The 15,473-nt window shown below is 49.3% G+C and overlaps 1 protein-coding gene across 1 annotated transcript in view; it reads right to left on the bottom strand.

Annotated features, from left to right (window-relative positions):
* The window catches only part of CAPN2 (calpain 2), a 47,334-nt gene that overhangs the window by 15,285 nt on the left and 16,576 nt on the right, over positions 1–15,473 (bottom strand). Inside the window, exons 3-9 of the mRNA XM_033099693.1 lie at positions 7,831–7,949; positions 7,083–7,216; positions 5,792–5,960; positions 4,507–4,590; positions 3,011–3,096; positions 2,060–2,134; positions 1,255–1,415 (exon numbers count right to left, since the gene is read on the bottom strand). Coding sequence (XP_032955584.1) covers positions 1,255–1,415; positions 2,060–2,134; positions 3,011–3,096; positions 4,507–4,590; positions 5,792–5,960; positions 7,083–7,216; positions 7,831–7,949 — 828 coding nt within the window. The remainder of the gene's footprint in view (positions 1–1,254; positions 1,416–2,059; positions 2,135–3,010; positions 3,097–4,506; positions 4,591–5,791; positions 5,961–7,082; positions 7,217–7,830; positions 7,950–15,473) is intronic.

Below are 15,473 nucleotides of genomic sequence, written 5' to 3'. Positions count from 1 at the left end.
TTGCCTTCTCTCACCTAATGGAATAAAACTCTGATGTGGAAACAAAGGCAGTATCTAGTGCCGGGGTTGGCAGACTCTGGCTTTGCAGGCTGCTGGCAGACTGTTTTTGTAAATAAAGTTTTATTGGAACACAGCCATGTTCGTTTGTTTAAGTATGGCTGCCTTCAGACTACAGCAATACAGTTGAGTAGTTGCCATAGAGACTGAATGGCCCACAAAGCCAAAAGTATTTATTATCTGGTTCTTTTAGAGAGAATTGCGATTCCTGAGCAAGTGGGTAGGAGAGATATTTTTTTCTGGGGCACAGGGACTTCCCAGCACCTCTAGAAATGCCACTTGGTAGCTGTCTACTTGACGTGAAGAATTAAAAACACCAGAGCGAAAGGTACCTGTCAGTTAGTGCCAGTATGACTACTTGCTCTGTGGCCCAGGTTTGCCACTCAGAGCTGTAATTTCCTCATCTGTAACAGAATCAACATGTGACCACGACCTGCCACCAGAGTACTTAAAACGCTGACTTCAGTCAGACAGGCTGGGTTTAAGTCCCATTAAGTTCTGTGGCCTTGGGCAAGTCACTTAACCTCACCAAGCCCAGGCCTCTCATCTTAAAGATGGAGATGATAATAAAGTGCCTGCCTCAGAAGTTTGTTGGGAAAAGGAAATGGAATAATTTATGTAAACCACTCACACGGTTCCTAGCACCCAGGGTGTACTCCATAACTGGCAGATGTCATCATGATTAGATAATTGCTGCGGGGGAGGGGGAAAGGAAGGTTGGGGCCATCAGGGCAGAAGAGTCATGGGAGTCAATGGAAGACGGACTAGAAGAGAAGCCTCACCACCACCTGAGCAGGGCCCCGTCAGCATTTGCTGAGTGAACTGGGCGCCAGAGGGTTGCTGGGCAACAGCAGGCCCAATGGGTGAGGTTCCCTGGCAGGGCTAGGCTGTTTGGTCTCAGGGAAGATAAAGTAGCCCCCAGGCATGAAGGGGGACTGAGCAGTATCTCAGCGGGCAGGGCAGAAGGTCACAGGACAGAGGACATCACAGGAACAGCAAGTCTTGGGTTCATGGATAGGGAGGCAGGTGAGTGCCAAGTGATGGGGATGAGAAAACAGAAAAGGTGTTGAGATGGAGACTCGGGCAGAAGGGAGGCAGAGGGTCCCAGTGGGTAGGAGCTGTCTCCTCTGGGCTGCCAGGCTGGAGTGTAGCTCATCAGGGTGGGGTGAGGGGTGCCGTGGCTTCTGGTGGCCTTACTTGGGTAGTTTCTGCAGCCTCCCGCGGTGGAGCCCCGCCTCCAGTTCCCATCCAACTTGGTGAGTTTCCACTTCTTGTAGGAATCACTGGTGAGGGTGTCGGGGGTCAGGTTGCAGATCTCCAGGCGGGAATAGTGCCTCAGGAAGTCACTGAAAGACATCCTGACAAAAGCGGGGACACGGCATCCAGGTTACAAGGCTTACTTTGATAAGCCTGGAGCAAGGCCTGGCGGAGCAGCCAGGAGACAGCACCAGGTCTGCAGTCAGAAGGCACGGATTCCAGTCCCAGCACTGCCACTTTCTAGCTGGCTGACCTTGAGCAAGTTACTTAAAGCTCTGTGATGCCAAGAACTGTCCTCTGTGAAAATGGGAGCCATGAGTAGGAGGCCACATACGGGCACTGATTTGGTAAATGGCAAGTGGTCTACAGATGGAGGTGGTCACCGAGTGGCACAGACACACACATGTGGGTCCATGTCACTCACTAAGGGACCTGCTTCTTAAGATTGGGATGAATCTCCAGCAACTGGTTGGGAAAAAGGCCCATCTTTCCCGTTTTCTCTTGGGATCTGAACATGACTGCAGGAATTCCTCCTCACCTTCTCTGGGAAGCTGCTCAGCTCTTAAACCCCATTGTGGAGATAAACAAATTGAGGTTTAAGAATTATTTTGGTTCAAGATCTTAGAATGAATTTAAAACGACAAAACCCAGATCCCTCGCCCCCGGGGCCCTTGACCCGATAATCTCACTAATTTTCTAGTAAAGATCACGGGGGCAGAAGACCTCTTTCCCTCAGTAATCTTACCAGAATTCTCCATCTTCATTCCGTCTGGTCAGCCTTTCCTTAACCTCTGGGTCGACAGTGTTCCAGTTTGGGCAGCTGGAAAACCAAGTCATGGGCGAGGCATTAGAAGCTTATGTAGGGTGATGACTTCTCCCGACGGTCCCCCAAAGCTGAGGACCAGGAACATGCTCTCTCGCCTCCGAGGGCCCAGACCCCAGGAAGGGAGGGGGGGAAGTAGCTAAGAGGTGCAGGGAAGCAAGGTGAGAGGACGTGTTGTCCTGGAAGACGGCGGCAAGGGAAGAGTCCAGAAAAAACACAGCCCATCGGAGAGATGGAGCACCACTGCCCAAACTGAGATGGGCCTGGCAGCTCTTTTAAGGGACAACTGAAAATCTGGTGGCGAGCTGCTCGTTTTGGCCTCTCCTGATGCCCTGGGGGCCCTGACTGGCAGAGGGTGCCTGGGAGTGGGCCAGGGTAAAGGCGGCAGACCTGTAGGTGCTGGCGGATGGAGGACAGAGAAGACCCCAAGAGGGGCTCACAGGGGAGTTTACACCAACCAGCCACGGGTATAACAGGCGGACCAGGAAGCTGCGGAAATCGGCAGAGGGACTTCCTTGGGGCTTAGGCATAAAGGTTACGTCCTTGGGACAGAGCAAGAGCTTGGGGGAAGGAAGGGTGTACTTTTTTCCCTGAAGGTCCGATAGCGGGTGGATCTGAGTGACGGAAGGATCGACCATGAGGGATGGAAGGAATAGGTACCAGGAGCCCCGGGCCTTGTAAAAGGGAGCCCAGACGGCTGGAATGTGCTGGTTGAGAGTCTGAGGGGAGCCACCTGCCCCCGGGTCCCACGCGGGGTGGCCTGTGCACTCAGGGTTTCTTCCTCAGCACAGCACACAACGCTTTCCCCTCTCTCCATTTCCCCAGAGCCTCCAGCAGGACACACCGCCCCCTGCCCGGCTGAGCCCTCCTCACTTGTCATTCCACCTGCCGGTCCACTCCACCTCTCCCCACGGATTTCGGATTCGGATCAGCTTCTGCAGACTTCCTCTACTCTCAACCTGTAGGAGGGGACGGACGTGTTGAGTTCAAGCCAGGCCGGGAGGTTCTGGGGCCCAAAGCCTCCTTCTCCATGAGCCAAGGAGGTTGAGTCCATGTTATAAGAGGAGGGTCACAAAAGGGAGACCCCTGCTGCTGCGCAGCTTTGACAGCTCCTGGGACCTGACCCTTGGGATCTTCAACTTCGGTCGTGAGCCTGAGGCACAAATGCATTTATTCTAGACTCTGTGGGGTGGCACTCTACCTCTGAACCTTGCTTTCACCGACTGTAATAGGATGTACTTTTGTCACAGGAGCTCAGGGAAACTTTACCACCCGTCGAAAGAACACTGGTGGGTAACAAGTAAATGCAGTGCACAAAGCTGGATGGAATCCTGGATTGGGGAGGGGGTGTGCTATAAAGAATATTTTGGGGTAATTGGGAAAATGTACATATGGACTATATATTAGGTGGTGTTATTGAGTTAATGTTTATTTTCATGGGCCTGATGAGAGCACGGGGATTATGTAAGAGAATAGAAGTGTAGTGACATCTGCAAGTTACTTTCAAATGGTCAGATTAAAAGTACCCACACAAAGAGACATAAAATAGATGTGGCAAAATGTTAACAATTGATTTTAGGCAAATAGTGTTTGTATGTTTACTATACTATTCTTTCAACTTTTCTATAGATTTGAATTTTTTTTCAAAATAAAAAGATGTATGTGTAGGGGGAGAATAAAACAGAAATTCAAGGTTTTTTGAAAAAAGGAAAAGACTGGGCATATTAGGAGACCTGGGGTCTAATTTGGGTTTCGTAATTAACAATGAACTTGAGCTACTTATTAATATTTATAGTAATAATAATAACAGCAGCAAGTATAGCTACATACTTAGATACAATGTATCAGGCATAGTCTGAGCACTTTACGTATATTAACGTGATTGAATCACCACAACCTTACAATGGATATTATTATTTCTTAATAATATTATAGCTTAAAGCTGAGAAAACTAAGGGGCGGAAAGTATATAACCTGCCCAGGCTCAGCTGGCAACAGGCAGAGGCAGATTTAAACACTAATTTGGGCACTAATGCTTTTATGAGATCAAATGTCAAAGGACTTCAAAGAGTATAAAATACTACAGATGTAAAGTATCCTTTCTCCATTTTTAGCTCGTCCAGAAGAGTAATTCTAAAACCCAGAGCTGGACCCAGCAGCCACCAGAGGGCAGCGCGCAGCAGGAGTCCTGAGGCTCCGGAAGGGACAGGAAGAGACAGCCCAGTGAGTCCTGTTTGAACTGCAGGGACGCGAGGTCTGTTTAGAAACAACTGTGGGAAAATAGGGGCCCCACCCTGCGCAGTACAGGCCAAAACGTGCTTTTGGCCATCGTGTTAGGGAGACCTCTGAAAATCCCTGCGGGGCGTTACCTCCTCAGCTCCGGTGACCGAGTACGCGTGCCCCTTCACCAGCTTCTGAAGCGTGATGGCCTCTGAGTCCGCAACGCTGGTGATCTGAAAATGCAGGAAGAATCAGCCCGAGGGGTGGCATCCTGCGTGTCACCCGTCCCTTTCTCGCTCACACCGGTCCTACAGGCTGGGCCCAGGGCGCACAACTGCAGGCCAGGGCCAGGCGTGGGAGCGCGGGCGTGGCCCGAGGGGGCGTGGCCCGAGGGGGCGTGGCCTTGGGCAGAGCAGGTGCTTGCCCGCCCCTGGAGGACCTGTTGTGACCGCTTTCAGATGCTGAACCGCCATTTACAACCAGAGCAAAGGCTAAATGCAACCCTCTGGGAGCTCGAACACTTGCATGAACATGTGTGTGGTGCGTTCACAAATATGTGCAGGTTGAGGAGGGCAGGATGGGTCACACCATGGAGAGGGCGGGGGAGCGCCTGGGCTCAGGACAGACACCAGACAGCATCCGGATGCCCAGATGCGCTGAATCCCCCCATGCCCCATGGTCTGGCCCAGCCCACGCTGCATCGTTTACACTATGACAATTCTGTTTCCAGCTGGAGTTCAGAATTTGCTGCTGTTCTTTAGAATTTCCTCCAAGTCACTTCTTTCTCCTATCTAGTCTGGTAAAGGCTGTTATTTTTGTCTTGGTAAACGGGTGGATGGACTGTGAGTAGAAAGGCTCTGTTGCCTCAATGTAGTCTGCGGGAAAAAGTTTGCGAATCCCTCCCTGGAGTTGGATGGAGATTTGGTCCCCAAGAGACAGGGATTCTTTTCTCTGTCTGAGGTGACCAGGTCCTGGACAGGACAGGGCTCAGGAGTGGGCACGGCCTTTGCCTGGAGGCTCCTTGAGGAGACATTGTGCCCACCTCCCGTCCCTTGGTGAGGTTTGCCAGCAAGGCTAGTATGAGGACATGGTTCCTTTCGTGTCTTTCAGGCACAGGTCCTGCAGATGGGGGAAAGGTGTCCCCAGCAGTCCTTCCCTGGGGACTAGCAGAGGGCAGGGGGCTGTCAGGGAACCTGTGGTCCAGGGTCGTGATTCACAGGAGGCTGAGGGTGGGAGGCACCATCACTCCGTTAGTTGTACTCTAGACAGCCTGGCTGTTGCCTAGCAACCTCTGGGTTCCAGGTGATGCTCATTGTGGTGGACAGGGATGGACTAATGGTATAAGTCAGGGCAGTGGGTTTCCTTGGGCACTGTTGGAGGCTAGCTGCAGCTAGAGTGACCAGAGGTGAGGTCAGGGAGGGAGGCGGGACTTACATCAATGGAGCAGCCAAGGAGAGAGCCTTTCTCCAGAGCCTTCTGGATGATCTTGAACAGGTTTGAAGGGGCTTTCCTCAACTCATACCACTCAGCGATGCCTCCGGTGAAGTCCTCGAAGCCCTCGGTGGTGGCGCCCCCTGAGAGCGCTTCATAACACCCATTGATCCTACAGGAGAGGAAGGGGTGCTGCTGCCACCTAGTGCTGATACAGCCTCTCAGTGTCCCCTTCTAATGCCTCCTTTGTCAGATGCCCCAGGGAAGCTCTGCTCGCATTCTCCTGCCTTTGTCTCCAACTCAGGGTGCCCAGGAGGGCAAGTTACTATTCCACAGATACCGTTTCCATGGCACTTTGTGAAGGTTTTGAAAATCTCATAGAACCTGAGAGTTGGAAGGCCCTAGGGCATTATCTGGCCCAACCTCCCTTATGGATTCTTTCTACATCTTTATAGGAAAAGGGAGGTCTACCAGTTAGCTGTTTGGCATTTAGAGCTTCAGAAAAGATAACAATTCAATAATTAGAGCAGTATCCCTGAGAAGTAGGCACTGTGGGGGGTGTTGCTCCTGACTGCCAATGTGGGTGCCCTGTGTCTTCTCTAACTCTACTATTTGAGCGTGTGACTTAGAAGCCACTCCCAGGCCCCAGATTCTCATAGCTGGCCCCCCGCCCTGGCAGGGGCTGTAAAGAAGAGAAATCCCCTCAGGCCTTAGAGCCAGTCACTTGAATGGACGGGACCCAGGCAGCATGGCCAGTACGAGGCCATTCAGGAGGGGGGCAGACGTGGGCCTTCCCGTTGAGAATGCGCAGTGTTGGGTGCTGGACAACTGGACTCTGGGCTGTGTAGGAGGGACACAGCTGGGAGGAGTATGGGAAACCATTCCTAACCAGAGACACCAAATATTCTGGGCAGATTTCCATAATTTTCATACCCGTGCCATTGATGGTTTTGCCCGTTGGCAAAAACTCGTTGCTGTATTTAGCTGACCAGAATGTAACATGACCTGAAGGCAGCAGAATAGAGGTCCTTCTCAAGGCCAGCACACTCAGTACCAGACTTTGTGCCTGTTCATTTGGTTAAAAATGGCAAATGCGGTCATTTATCAGTGCATGATGGGACCAGCTACCCTGCCTTTGTTATCTCCTTGAATTTAGAGCCCAATTTTGGCCAAAGTAGTGCTTCTACAGAACAGGTCTGCTACTCAGTTGTCCTTTGCATCGTTTCTGTTTGTTTTGAGCATCCAGGCCAGTTGGCGGCAGACTGTTGGGGGGTGGGTAGTCATGGTTACTTACTTGGCATACGCCTTCTCCAGCAGGGCGCTCCAGAACTCACTCCCCTCTGCCGAATGCACAAACAGCAGCTCCCCGTCCTTGGTGGGCAGCCTGTCGTCCACGACCACCTCCACCCACTCTCCGTACTGCCAGAACTGGGGGACAAAGGGAGGGGAGGGGGTAGCGTGGGGTGAGCTGGAGGAGGAACCTCAGCGGCATCTGGCTCCCTCCTGCCTTTTCTTTTCCTACAAAACCATTTGTGGTGGAAGAGGGGGCCCCCAGGGTCAGTGAGCAGGAAGGGAGGGCTTGGTGTAGCTTTTGAGCTCTTCCTGGGAGGAGATGCTTCTCCTGACCCCCAGCCTGCAGGCAAGTCCTCACTGAGTAACCAAGGACAGAGGTGCGTGTCCTTCCCTCCGAATCCTCACCAGCCTCTCCAGCATTCTGACCTGCACCTATGCTTTTCAAAATACGATTTCTCATTTACCAGCACTAAAGGAGAGTGAGAGTTCTTTAACAGTTTTCTCAGACCTCTAAAAATACTTTTTTTTTTAAACTTGGGGACTAAGCACCAAGTTCTACGCCCCTCCTTGCGTGTCCTATGAGGCCCCCCCATGTCCATCCTCACAGGGGCAGGCCAGGGAGCTTCCTGCTGTCTCTCAGTGTCCTTTGTAGAACAGCATGGGTCGCAGGAGTGTGCAAACTCTGCCAAGCCAGGGGACCTAGCCCCCAGGACCTGATGAAGGAAAGCTTGAGCCAACAATTAAGTTACCTGGAAGTGGAAGATCCCCGCATAGTTTTCCTGGAAGCTCTGGTTTTCGGGGACGACGCGAGCCAGGATTTCTTCATTCAAGGTGAGGGAGGCGATGGCGGCCAGTAGCCAGCAGTCACCTGTGAACACAGTGCCAAGAGCTCTCATCAGAAGGGTCTCTGTGTCAGGAGAGTGTTACACATTTGGTCCTCGCCTCTGGGAGCTTGAAGCCTAAGACAAGCTGTGCACAGACAGAGCCATGTCTCAGATGGTCCTCCTGTGAGGGCAGGTAGGAGGGCTGGGGTGATGCTTTGAGGGGAATACAAGGGGGAAATGTCGTGACAGAAGTTGGATGGCGATGGGGGAATTTGTTCTGGGAATTTGAAAGACCCAGAACTCAGCGATCGCTGGACTGGGTCCTCACAGCCTGGGTCCAGGCCTGCTATAACTCCAGGGGTCAGCCTGCGGCAATCAATGCATAGCATTCTCTTGGAGACAGTGGTTGGCTCAGGGAAGGTGCTGTGACCCAGCCAGAACCAATGAGGTGAAATGAAACTGTTATTATGGCTTTGGGAAAAGTGGACAGGTGACCTCTTCTACTGTATTGACTCTGTCATGACGTGTGGTCTGCAGCAGCTGAAGCCATCTTGCTTCTGTGGGAGCAGCATCCTGTCTGAGAATGGAGCCAACTCAGAGGAAGAGGGGCCAAGAGCTGGAGAGAGGGGCTGAGTTCCTGGATCAAGCCATACCTGAAGCCAGCCCTGCCTTGGACTTTTCTGTTCCACGAATTAATTGATCACTCCCCCATTTCCTTACCCATCATGCAGGGCTACAAGTTCCTGCTACTTGGCTGCTATGGGCACTTGGGCAATAGTCGTTATTTTTTGAGGCCTTCCTATCTGCCAGCCACTGTCCTAAGAGATGCAGTTTCCATTATCTCATTTATTCCTCACAATAGCTCTAGGAGGACGGTACTAGGTTAAAGCTGCGATACCAAGGCTTAAGAGATTATGTGCACTACCAACAGTTAAACAGCTACAAGTAAAAATTTAAAAAGCACGGTATTTCTAGCTGTCAGATCTCTGAGACAACCTTTTGGGTCAACTCAGATTCTATATACACCAAACTACATTTTTTGACATGTTGAGACTAAACAGTTTGCAGAGAAATTTGGCAGTGAGAGTTTTCAGGTCTGGCCACTGAGAAGAAACCAAGGAGCCCCTGATTGGTGGGGATGGAAATCTCCCTACAGGGGCTTCCCCCCCGGATTCCATGCGCCACTTGGTATGGACCAGGTGCTCAATAAAACAGATGACCTCTGCCCTTTGCTAAGCATCCACCCTCTCTCCCACTTCAACCTTGTCACACCATCCATCCTGGAGGGCGAATTCACCACGTGACAGTGATTCCTGAGGCCCTGAGATCCTCCTCTTCAATCCACTTCTCTTCCTCTCACCTCAGGTCTTCTCGTGGCCTCAGCCCTCCTGTGGGGACCCAGAGATGCCTCTGACTCTTATTTCTTCTTGAGCTAATTTGAGGTCTTCGAATCTTGCAAAATGCTTGGCTTTGGGTCTGTCAACACATAGAGGCGGGAAGACTTGTGGATAAAGTGGGTCCAAGGGAAGGGATTCCAGTGGCAGAAGGGATTCCTGAAGCCAGTGACCCCCACAGTTCCTATGGGCCCCCCCATCAAGTCCCTGAGCATGCTCAGAAGGGCTGCCTGGCTGTGTCTGACATCCAGGAGGCCATCGTCACGCCCTCCCTGTTCTTTTTCCCATGATACCGAGTCGAAGCTTTTCCATTGCGCGTGTGTGCAGGACGGGTCACTTGCTTTTGTAGTCTTGGAGGTCACAGCTGACCGTGCTGCTATTCATGGGACAATGACTGCATGTGTGAAGGCTTGGCTTCGGGTAGTGGTGCTGGTTTTGTTTTGTTTTGCGAGGCTAGGTTAGTTCTGCACACCTATCTGACGGCACACCTATCTCAGATTACCAGTCACCACCAGACGTGGATGCTCCTGCCACATCCCAGAAATCAGTGGCCGTGCTTCCAGTTTTCTTCCTTCGTGTCTCAGAAGTGTTTCTCCTGATCACCCAGGTAGGAACAGCGCCTCGTTTCCTCCTCCCCTTTGGAGAGGTTGCTCTTTTTATCCCTTCCTATTCCAGTCTAACTTGTTTCCTCTGAAAGGATTCATAATCCTAGAACGTTTCCTAGATGGCGTAACTATAGCATTAAGAGATTAAGTTACTTGGTTGACATCACACGTCCTGGAAGCAGAAGAGCAGGGACCAGAATCAGGACTCTTGGCATGTAGTCTGCCTTTTCCACCAGCAGGAATTGAAAAAAAAACCTAACAAGTAGCTAACATTTTGGATAGTACTTTGCAGTTTACAGATTTTATTTGATCTTCACAGGAATCTTATGAGGTGATTATTCTTACCATTACCACCTTTTTGGGATGAAGAAATAGAAGCTCAGGAAGTCTGTATACTACAGATGATTGTCAGGTCTCGCATGCAAATCCCCTGAATCCAAATGCTGGGTTTTGTTTAAAAACCATACTTTGCTAGAGATTTCTTCTGGTTAAAAGTATCCGATTCCTTTAATGTGGGAAAGTCCCCATAGGACTAACCCAACTGCAATTCCAATTTAAAGCTCAGGGGAAACAAACTGGCAGCTTCCTGAAATCCTGTATTGTATTTTAAAACCCTAATATCCATTGGCTCACGAAATATCAAAATATGTCAATGTGATGTAATGCACCAAGGCAACAGAAGGACGGCCTGTAATTTCACAGCCACGACCATAGCTCTAAGATCACAGCAAAGGCAAGAGGAAACAAGAGGTAGGTGCGTTTTGGAGTCAAAGATTCAAAAAGTTTTTCCATCAGCACTCCACGTTCTGGAGTTCAGGGAGACATAGAGGCCACTAGAAAAACATCTTGATTTCTCACAAGGTGGAAGCATTTGAAATTCTATGTTAGACTTCTGATTCCTCAACTTTGTCACCCCAAGCAGCAAAACATTTTTTAACTAAGTCGAGAAATTCCCTGACACAGTCCGTTTCTTTCTTTCTTCCTTTCCTTCCCCTTTCCCTTTTCTTTCTTGAGGGCGTAGCTCACAGTGGTCCATGAGGGGATCAAACCAGCAACCTTGGTGCTACCAGCACCACGTTCTAACCAACTGAGCTAACCGGCCACCCCCAGAGCCTATTTCTTGATTTATTTATTATCTGCTCATAAAAGCTTTCTCAGTAACAAGATCTGAACAATGATTGAAATAGTTTACATTCGTGGAGACTTACTATGCGCCCGGCCCTGTGCCGAGTGCTTTCCTTCTATCATCGAGTTATCTCATTTCATTGTCACAAAACAATTTGAGGTAGGTAAGTACTAGCTAGTATCACTCTCTGTCACAGTTGAGGAATCTGAGGTTTATGGAGGTTTGGTGGCTCACCCAACGGTCTCAGTTAATGGGTGGCCAGCAGGTCTGTCTGAACAAAGCACATGCTTTTAACATCTCCCCTAAACAGTCTCCTTCGCAAACAGGTGTTAGTTAATTTCTAATTCACTTAATTCACAGGACATTGTCTTGGGGACTTTTGTCCTTGAGCGGTGACTCGACTAAGTTCTGGCGTCTGGGACGGGTGTTTTCTCACTCACTTCCTGCTCGCTCTGCCTGGATGGCCACAGCCGCATAAGGGTCCCCTCCCGACATGGAACCCCGTTCTCACTTGGAGCCTCATCCAGTCCCACCCTCCCTTCTGAGGGTTCAGATCCTAGGTTCTCCCTATTGAGGTCGCAGTCTACCCTCCCTAAAATGACTGATGAAAAGCCTTTCCTCTGGACAATCCTGCAGTGACTTGCTCCTGTACAGGTGACCTAGCTGGAGAGGTCACTAGTCTCCTCCCAGCACAGCCTGTTTGGGTCAGTCATGTCCGGTCTGGATGAAAGTGGGCCGGCTAGTACCGGACGGGCCAGGTGATGAGTGTCACGCCGGTGCTGCAAACCGCTTGTGCTCCTACCTGGTTTGAGCTCCAGGAAAGCCCCCCGAACGTGCTTTCCAGGGACCAGGGCCTGTCCTGGAATGTTGCCACGTGGGTGGGGCTCGAAAAAGAAAGCTCCAGGTGTGTGTAGGTTTTAAATTATGTAAGAGACCCTGACTTTAAGAAACATTTTTTTTCTCGTGCTTTTTTTGGGAGGTTTGGGGGGCTGGTTCTGTTCTCCAGTCACACAAGAAGAAATTTTGGCAGAGGTGAGGGTGGGATGGCCACCAGACCACTCAAGGGACTGTCACTGAACAGCATACCCTGACACTCCCGCCTTCCTCTCCCGGTGGGTTTTCCAGTTGTTACAAGTTTTCATTCCTCCTGCCCAGGAATAAAGTCCTTTTAGAAATGATTACCTGTTGATAACCTTGTAATCCTTGTTTACTCCATCTATCTCAGAGCCATATCCTGGGGACCTGCGTGCCTGGATCGCAGTGAGCTGGAGGTGAGTACCCAGTACCTTCCGGTTGCCTCTCCTTGTCTAGTCTACACCCTGCTCTCTGGCCCAGAACTGACCTCAGTGGATGAGCTCACGGGCTCCCAGGGCCTCTGGCTGCTGGTGGGGTTTGGCCGGTGGGGAGCCCTGGACATCAGAGGAAGGGAGGAAAGCCAGGTTAGGATACGTCTTCCCTGGCTACTTTGCGAGCTCAGCTGGAGCTGTGTCGCTTGACTGCAGGGCACTGCTCCTTCAAGGTGCATCTGTGTGTGACCCACTGCCAGTTCTAGAATCCGGACAACTGCCTCGACTCACAGATCAGGGCCCCCTTCTGGGAGGGGTCTGGTTATAGTTCCTCATCTGATTACAGGAGGCTTCTGATACAGCTTTTTCTCCCCAGCAGTGTTCAGGGCTTCTCTGGCTAGTGGGACCTGTCCTTCATCCGCTGTTCACTCTTATAAACTGACTCCAAGGGCACCATCCTGCCTGGAGAGGCTAGGCAATCATTTACTCCTTTTAGAAAGTGGCCCATATTCTTGGCTACAAAGAGTCATCATCATAAAAATGCCACTTCCTCTTAAGTTAGTCTTTAAATATATGTAATCCCAATAAAAATAACAAGAGGATTTTTTTGGAACTTAGCTGATTCTAAAGTTTATAAATAAGGGAAAACTAAACGTGAAGCATTGCCAGAAAAAAATCTAAAAGGGAAGGGAGTTTAGCTCTATCAGATATTGAAAACACATGTAAAGCTATGGTGATTAAAATAATACAGAGCTAGAGTATGAGTATACGGAGATAAATGGCACAGAATAGAGAGTCCAGAAACAGTTCCAAACATAGGAATTTAATAAAAATAAATTATTCACGAATGAAATTTGTGAGTAGAATTTGTGAGTGGAACAGCTGAGTAGCCATCTAGAAAAAAATCAGGTTATAGCTCATCTTGTCACAGGGACAAATTCTAAATGGAAGAATATTTATATATAAATATTTAACAATATATATCTTAAATATATAGTTTAATATTTTATTTATAGTCACATATAAATGATAAATAATAGCCATTTGTATTATTTATACATTTATTATTTATGTATTTATAGCATATATTTTAATTTATATTTTCACATATTTACATTATGATAACATTATAAATGTAGTTATTTCTATAAATCCATAAACATTCTAGAAGAGACAATGGGAGAATTCTATTCTAATCTCACAGTGGAGTTAGGCTATTGAATTGTAACCTGGAAGACATACAATTTAAAAATGATAAATTTAATACATTAAAGTAAAAAAAAAAAATTGACATGGTGAAAAAAATTATAATAAGCCAAGTCAAACTAAGAAAATAACAAGGAAGTATATCTGTTTTTTAGGTCCCGGGCCAAAAGTTATATATAAACCTTTCTAGTATATGAACAGAAGAAAATGAGAGCTCAGTAGAAATAGGGGCAAAGACATAAGTGAAGGCAGAGTGAATGGAAAAAGGAGAAATTAATGTCTCAGATGTATTAAAAGGTGCTCACCCTCACTTACCAGAAAAGAAATATAAAGCAGTACTACACTAGGATATCATTTTCACCTTTCAGATTATAAAGATCAAAGCGAGTGATCACCTGGAGAGGCTGTGGGGGGATAAACCCTCTCCTGCCTGTCAGTGAGCAGAGATGGGTGCAGGCCTGGCAAAGGCAATTTGATGATGTCATCAGTGAGCCCCAGTGAGTCCCTATCCGGCAACCTGCCCTACAGACATACTCACAGGAGCAAACGATGGATGTGTAAGGTTTCTTACTACAGCACTAGTTGTAGCAGAAGACTGGAAACAAACTAAATATCCATCCACAGCGGACGGGTGAAATGAATCATGATCCCCCCTGGACACAAATTCTGTGCAGCCACAAAAAGGAACAAAGATGCTTTCTTGATAGGCAATGATCTCCAAGCTGTGTTAAGTAAACCAAAGCAGGGCACGGAACAGCAGTGTGAGATGCACAAAAAGCAAAAAGGGGGAATGTAAAAGAGGAAAAAAGAAAACAAGAACACGGTGACGGCCCCTTTTGTAGCTCATATCTTCACTATCTGAAGTTGTATTTGGATGATTTGTTAAATAGCGCAACGTGCGTCCTTCTGTGTGCTTAGATTGTGGTTTCGTTACCATAAACCTCAGTTTATTGCCCTCGATAATGGTTATGCCACTTCTTCTAGTTAAAAACATAGCTTCGTATCAACTATTCTAAATGAAAATGATTTTTTGGCACAGGTTTCCCATAATATTTGGTCTAGATTCCATAAGAACCGTCAATTCACTTAACCCTGTGTCCCCATCAAAGTGTGTTCTGTAGGAACTAGCTCCTTAAGAAGTTTGCAGATATTCCTTGAGAAATGAGTTCTATGGTGAAGTAATTTTGGGAAATGCAAAGCTAATCAGGTCAAGTGTGGAGACCTCTCAGCTTTTCAGTAATTACAGGTAGGGTTCTGGGAGTCTGAGTGAAGGGCAGGTGGAAAGCCAGCGAGATGGAAAGGAAATCCCCCAGGGGCGGTGGTCCAGGGCCTCAGGCCAGACTTGCCCCTTTATCTTTACTTAGGTGGACACTAACATGCTTTGCATTCTGGATCCTGTAAAAGGTGTCTCACTGGATGCTGCGTTCATGGCCCGTTCATGACCCAGTCCCTCAAAAAACTGCCCTCACTGGTTCCACATCCTGCTTCCCGCTTGATTCTGTCACCTTCCCATACACCCTTTAGCCGCTGGGCACCAGCGCCTTCCCCATTCTCTCAGGGTTCCTCCCAGATTCTGGGCTCTTGGCTGCTCTGTCCGTCCCCTTTGGCCGGGTTTATTCCTCCAGCCCAGCCCCTGGGAATGGCCCTTCCTGTACAACCTCCTCCCCGTGGCCCTGTGCCCAGCCTTGTGCGCCATCCCAGGAGCCTCTCTGTGGGCACTGAGCTGGGAGGAGGTGAGCCAATCACAGGCAAGGTCCCTTCCCACCAGGAGTGCCAGCCTGGTGGACGGGGGTCCTGAGTAAGCCCAGGACTGGTGTGCTTGCTCACCGAGGCAGGCTGCAGGGTGCAGTGGACTCTGTTGGCCGCTCCCCAGCTGCTGAGCACCCGGCAGCCGTGCTGAGCCTGTGGGACGTCCCCACACCGGAAGGGAGGAGAGGGAAACAACCTCCTG

Source organism: Rhinolophus ferrumequinum, chromosome 27 (genome assembly GCF_004115265.2).
Source record: "Rhinolophus ferrumequinum isolate MPI-CBG mRhiFer1 chromosome 27, mRhiFer1_v1.p, whole genome shotgun sequence".
Lineage (NCBI taxonomy): Eukaryota > Metazoa > Chordata > Mammalia > Chiroptera > Rhinolophidae > Rhinolophus > Rhinolophus ferrumequinum.
The sequence above is the reverse complement of the archived record's forward strand: the minus strand, read 5'-3'. Positions and strand labels throughout refer to the sequence as shown.